At 36.6% G+C, this 6,674-nt stretch overlaps 1 protein-coding gene across 1 annotated transcript; it reads right to left on the bottom strand.

Annotated features, from left to right (window-relative positions):
* Window positions 1-511: 511 nt before the first annotated feature.
* On the bottom strand, window positions 512-2,142 carry si:ch211-196f5.2 (uncharacterized protein LOC556372 homolog). Its single transcript, XM_049480494.1, has 3 exons — window positions 2,117-2,142; window positions 1,783-2,012; window positions 512-1,531 (listed from the first exon to the last, which is right to left on the bottom strand). The coding sequence occupies exons 1-3, from the start codon at window positions 2,140-2,142 to the stop codon at window positions 1,440-1,442; spliced, it is 348 nt and encodes a 115-aa protein (XP_049336451.1). The 3' UTR covers window positions 512-1,439.
* Between the last annotated feature and the right edge of the window lie 4,532 nt (window positions 2,143-6,674).

The following is a 6,674-nucleotide window of genomic DNA, read 5'->3' as shown; positions in this document are numbered from 1 at the left end:
GTGTTATTTTTTATTTTATTTAACCGTTATTTCCACAAAAAATCTGAGCTACTGCTTCCCTTAACAAATCCACGAGAATCTGCATATTCATATGAATTATCCTCACAAAGAAAAAACCTCAAATATACTTATATACTAATTTATCTTTCACTTTCCCCTGCTAAATATACAGTATATCACTCACCATACTGAATATACCCTGTTATTAATATTACTCAGTGTTATATGAAGTTGATCTGTTTATTTTTATGGGAAAACACTATATATGAGGCACATTTTGAATGAAAAAGTGTGTAGAAGTGCTTTATAGACTTTAAACATTCACACAACATGTTCAACTTCAAAACTTTAAAACTTTAATACATTCAGAATTTGTTTTTAGGTTTACAGAAGTTACAATTTCAGGTGTTTACTTTTTTAATCTCATATTTCTTGGGCTTAAATCCATCAAGCTGACAAATATATATATAAATATATATATATAAATATGTATGTATGTATTTTTATCTGACATGCACAATGCTATGAATTTATATAAAATAAGCTTGTGTTGTAAGAATTGAGATTATTGGAAATTTGCCTGTTTTTCTTTCCCCATGCAGTTATTAGCAGTTAATATTCACTGTTTCTTTTTGCTGCAATATGTTCAAAGCATTGTTCACTCAATAAAACACACTTAATAAAATGAAGTTAATAAAGTTACTATAATAACAGCATATCTGTGTGCAGGTTTATTGCTACAGTAATGAATAAAATCAGGGCACTCGGCAAAGCCCTGATTAAATGCAATGTGAAGTTAAATGTGTTTAAGTGTTTATTTTATACATACAGCTCTGTAAAAAATAAGAGAGCACTTAAAAAATGATTTAAAAAAGAGTTTCTACCAAACTTTTAATTTTACCAAATGTAAAACCTCTGGAATATAATCAAGAGGAAGATGGATGATCACAAACCATCAAACCACCAAACTGAACTGCTTGAATTTTTACACCAGGAGTAAAGCAGCATAAAGTTATCCAAAAGCAGTGTGTAAGACTGGTGGAGGAGAACATGATGACAAGATGCATGAAATTAAAACTGTGATTAAAAACCAACCAGGATTATTCCACCAAATATTGATTATTTCTGAACTCTTAAAACTTTATGAATATGAACTTGTTTTCTTTGCATTATTTGAGGTCTGAAAGTTCTGCATCTTTTTTGTTATTTCAGTAATTTCTCATGTTCTGTAAATAAATGCTCTAAATGAGAATATTTTTATTTGTAATTTGGGAGAAATGTTGTCTGTAGTTTATAGAATAAAACAACAATGTTCATTTTACTCAAACATAAACCTATAAATAGCAAAATCAGAGAAACTGATTCAGAAACTGAAGTGATCTCTTCATTTTTTTACAGAGCTAAATATATATAATTGATTTTATTCAGCGTGCATTTGCTTATTTCACGTTTGATGCTGCACTTTTCTCCTCTGTTTGGTTCTGTCTGTCCAGTGCAAGGGTCATCTCAACTGGTTGAATCCCGTTTTCAGCTGTACAAACACAGAAACACAGTCATGTTAGCGGCGAGTTAGCTACGGTACCAGGGAGAGAACTAAGGTTAACGGAGAGCAAGCTATTACTAGCGCCGATTTAGACAACGTAGTAACGTTAGCAAATTATTTTCTACATTTTTGGGCCTTAAACTTTTTTTTTGTAGCGTAAAAATAGTCTTAAAAAGCATTAAATTTGACTTTTTAAATGGTGCAAAACCCTTTTTTTTTTTTTTTTTACGTATCCTCACCTGATTGGCTGTTCCTCCAGGGCAGGATGTCGACGCCGCTGCGGCAGTACGCTCGGTCGGTGTGGGACTCTGTGCTGTAGAGGATCTCCTGAAACTGATCGTTTCCTCGGGGCTGAGCTTTAACCCTCACCTCCAACACTGTCACCTCCTTCTCCTTCAGCTTCCCCGATTTACTCCTCACCTGAGTCCTCTTAGTGTCCACCCAAACCACACGCTCCTTTACTGCAGATCTACAGTCCATAAACATAAAATCACTTTATTAAAAACACTTAATAAACCCTCAGACGCAGCAGATGCTCATGATTCGAGAGCCATGATTCATTTTATTATTCACGCTTCTTCCTCATCGTCTGAGGTCATTTGCATTGTACACTGATTAATCACGTTTCTGTACGCATATTTAATGGAAATATACCCTCACCGGTAGGCCTGTCACAATATAACTAATATCGTTCAATAAATTGACATGACTTCAATCATTTTAATAATTGTGATATTGTCCAACTTTTTTAGCCACATTTATTAAGAAAAATGAAATGCCCTCCATTAACACCCAAAACAAACTTAAAGAAACTTAATAACGGCCAAGTACGGCTCTAGTTACTTAACTTTTAGTGGCTCTTAGGTTCATGTTGCCTCAGCCTTCCTCTCACCATCAGCGTATTTCTCGAGCGAAGGCACCAAGGTCCAATGTGGGCCAGCTGGGACAGACCGGGGCTACACATGATGGTGTGGTGCAGACCCACTGTTCCCCTGCCTCCACACTTCGCAAAATTAGGTGCAGTTCCAAAATCAGGCACGTGAACAGGAATGGAACGTTTATTGTCTTTAAAAGGGTGTAATTCCTTTGTTATGATATCATGTTATCATTTTATTAGTGCCAAGTTTCTGGGAGAAAAAATATAGTTCGCAAAAAATTATCATGACAGGCCTACTCACCAGCCACTTTATTAGGCACACCTGTCTAACTGCTCTTTAATGCAAATGTGGAATCAGCCAATTTCAGAAACTGCTGGGATTTTCACCCACAACCATCTCTAGAGTTTACAGAGAACAACCCGAAATAATCGGAGAATATATTCAGAGAGCAGCTAAGTGAGTTCTGTGGGAGCAAATGCCTTGTTGATGCCAGAGGTCAGAGGAGAACGACCAGACTGGTTCCAGCTGATAGAACGACAACAGTAACTCTAATAACCACTCGTTACACAGTGGATCAACAGCAGCAGATGACAGACATGACTCTCCAAACCATCACTGATCATCAGTACATTTTACATTGCATTTAAAAGAAAATGAAGGGATCAGAGTCTGGAGGAAGAGTAGAGAGACACACAGTCCAAACTGCTCGAGGTCTAGTGTGAAGTTTCCACCAATCAGTGATGGTTTGGAGAGTCATGTCTGTCATCTGCTGGTGTTGATCCACTGTGTTTTATTATCAAGTCTAAAGTCAGTGCAGTTTTGTTTCCCCACAAAATCTTACAGCACTTCATATCTTACAGCTTCCCTCTGCTGAAAACAACTTTTATGTAGATGTAAGGGATTTCATTTTCCAGCAGGACTTGGCACACTGCCCACACTGCCAACAAAAGTACCAATTGGTCTCATTATATAATATTCTAATTTTCACTGATTTTTGGGTTTTTATCGGCTGTCATTCATAATCATTAATAATAAAAGAAATAAAAGTGTGTGTTTAATACATCTATACAATATATGAGTTTCACATTTTCAAATGAATTACTGAAATAAAGTACATTTTTTTAACTTTAAAAAGGTTTTCGTGGTGGACCCCCAGCCTGGGGCTCCTGCTCGGTGTCGGGGCCGGCCAGCTTGATCAGCTAGTGGAAACTACAGGGTTAAACTGGGCTTTTCTGATCCTCTGCTCCTGATTTACAGCCAGTTCTTCTTATTCCTCAAGATATTTTATATCCAATCAGTGATAAAAGCTGATTTTTAGTATTAAATATGGTTTGTTTTTTAAGCGGAATTTAAAATCCAGGCAGTAAGATCTCGGTCTGGTCTTGAGCTTCTTCTTCTTCAGGGTGTGGAGATCCTGAAGTCAGGGCGGATTTAAATGGCGGTTGGTATGAAGGTGTGTAATGTTGTAGAGAGCTGTGAGGTTTATTAGGCTGTCAGACGCAGATAAACGAGTGGAGGAGATGTTGTTTTTATGTTTGTGTGTGTTGGTTGGGTACGTCTGGTACCACTCTGAGCTCTTCACTCACTCCAGAAGGCTTCCCTCATAAATTACTGTCACAACAATATCTCATCAATTCCTGTGTTCCTCCTGTCAAAATCCCTGGATAAATACCACGCTGGATCTCCGTCATAATTCACATCCAGCTGTGAGATACTCCACTATAGGCTGCTATGCAAAAGATTAGATTGAGCACCCTGATCAGATTACATGTGGTAAAATAAAAAATAAGTCAATAAGTCAATTAAATACATACATTTATAATTTTGCAGAGCATGAGTTGCACTGGCTCACAGGCAGGCCAACACCCCGGATGCTGAGTATACTATAGCAGTTGGCCCGCAAATTCGATTCAATTCCATATTGGCCAATGCTGAGTTTCAGCTGATGCTGCCATTCATCATCCGAGCTCGGCCAGATTCTTTATGAAATCTCCATGAAAAACCTCTGGAATATAATCAAGAGGAAGATGGATGATCACAAACCATCAAACCACCAAACTGAACTGCATGAATTTTTGCACCAGGAGTAAAGCAGCATAAAGTTATCCAAAAGCAGTGTGTAAGACTGGTGGAGGAGAACATGATGCCAAGATTAAAAACCAGGGTTATTCCACCAAATATTGATTATTTCTGAACTCTTAAAGCTTTATGAATATGAACTTGTTTTCTTTGCATTATTTAAGGTCTGAAAGTCATTTCTCATTTTCTGTAAATAAATGCTCTAAATGAGAATATTTTTATTTGTTATTTGGGAGAAATGTTGTCTGTAGTTTATAGAATAAAACAACAATGTTCATTTTACTCAAACATAAACCTGTAAATAGCAAAATCAGAGAAACTGATTCAGAAACTGAAGTGATCTGTTAATATATTTAGATCAACTGGCTCTTTACTATTTAAGATAAACTTGCTTTTGAGCTTCAGGTCATTGTCCTGCTGCATGACCCAGTTGTGCTTTAGCTTTTGGTCACAAACTGATTAAAAGGGATATTCTTTGCCAAGATTTTTGGATAGAGAAAATAATTTATGTAATCTTAAAAACAGGTCTTTTCTGATTCTCTGTTCCCGATATCACGCCAGTTCTTCTTGTTCCTTGAATAATTTTATATCCAGTCATTAATAATCTAACAGTTGTTTCCTCAGACAGGTCATGGTTTTGTGAGGAGATCATTTCGTCCACCGTCTCTTTTTGTACGTATTTCACAGCAGGATTTAGAGCGCTGACAGCAGCACGCCGGATTTTAATCACCTCAGGAAGCATGTTGTACTCATAACTCTGCGCTGTGATCATGTACGTGTCACATGTCATGAGTGAATATGGAATCTCCGGCTCTTTCTTTGTGCTGTTTACTACTCTGAGCTGCTGTAGTGAACTGTGTTATTACGTGTAAGAGTTAATAGATGTCAGATAAAGCTGAGTATAATTAACCGTGTGTGAGGATAACTCTGATCTGTGGGTGTATTTATTTATCAGAGGGTCAGTATGTGAGGAAGCTCTTCAATGATGGACTGAACATTTTTCACATTAGTATGAAGGGCTGGGATGAGTAGCGTTTACTAGGAGAACTGCACTGAAACAGAAATAAAGGTTTTAATGTTCAGAGTTCTGGACATTGGGTACTAATTTTAGAATGTAGGGGTTATGTGATTGTAGTTAAAATGTATTAGCTGAGATGAACATGTTTAATATGTTCAGTAGGAGAGCTCACACAAATATACTTAAATTGTAATAAGTAGTGGGTAAAGTAACACATGACTAGTATACTAATACATTCAGTGCAAATTTATATCATTTTAATTACAAACAAGTAGTAATTAAGTACAAATTAGTGGTTCCAAAATATCATAACTTAAGTACAGACCTTTTTCAGAATCATTTAGGCATACTTTTTTTTAACAAGTTGAACCAGACCTTCATCATCATCACAGATCTCTCTGTAAATAATTTAATATAATATAATAATAATAATAATAATAATAATAATAATAATAATAATCCGGCGTGCTGCTGGTCACACCCCAGTTCTGCAGGCTGAGCTCATCAGTAGGTGGGCTTTGCTGCGTTGCTGCAGACGGCGGGTTTGTGATTCATCACAGGCTGGTGTAACATTCCCGTGGTGTAGTTCATACACCTCTCTCTCCTCTATTGTGTGAAGTGATTCAGCCATGAGATCAGAGAGTGTTTCTGCCAGCGAGGCACAAATACAGCAGAGCAGCTCCGGTCAGGAACTGAGGTCACTGTCCTCTGCTGTCTCTGTTATCTGTTATCTACATCATCTCCATCATCATCATCATCTCCGTCATACTGATATCAGTATACTGAGCCTTTTGACTTCTCATAACTTAAACAAAAAATGGCTTAACCCTAAAACACTACTAAACATCACTAACGTTGGGTTTACACTGTATGACAAGTTTTGGAACCCTTCTTTAATTTTACAACATCACATTAAATTAAAAAAAGGTACCATAGATGACCCTATAAAAATTTTTAAAAAATTATTGGAAAATCAGGTTATTCTTAACAACTTGGTATTTGGTTCACCCATGATTAAACACACAAACACTAACATCAGGTACTGTAAATAAGACCCATAAAATATCTTACTCTCCATCACTAATGTCGGATAAAAATCACCTGAACGCATGTCTCCTGAAAATAAACATAGATAGGAGGAGGAAATCAACCATAA

This window comes from Astyanax mexicanus, chromosome 6 (genome assembly GCF_023375975.1).
Source record: "Astyanax mexicanus isolate ESR-SI-001 chromosome 6, AstMex3_surface, whole genome shotgun sequence".
NCBI classification, from domain to species: Eukaryota; Metazoa; Chordata; class Actinopteri; order Characiformes; family Acestrorhamphidae; genus Astyanax; species Astyanax mexicanus.
Note: the sequence above shows the minus strand (reverse complement) of the source record. Positions and strands in the feature narration are given on the sequence as shown.

What these genes read in the sequence shown, in the direction of transcription:
- si:ch211-196f5.2 (XM_049480494.1), bottom strand. Translation starts at nt 2,142, where the DNA reads ATGACCTCAGACGATGAGGAAGAAGC. An exon ending in TCAGACGATGAGGAAGAAGC is followed by an intron (nt 2,013 to 2,116) that starts GTGAATAATAAA and finishes TATGGACTGTAG; the next exon opens with ATCTGCAGTAAAGGAGCGTG. An exon ending in CTGGAGGAACAGCCAATCAG is followed by an intron (nt 1,532 to 1,782) that starts GTGAGGATACGT and finishes GTGTTTGTACAG; the next exon opens with CTGAAAACGGGATTCAACCA.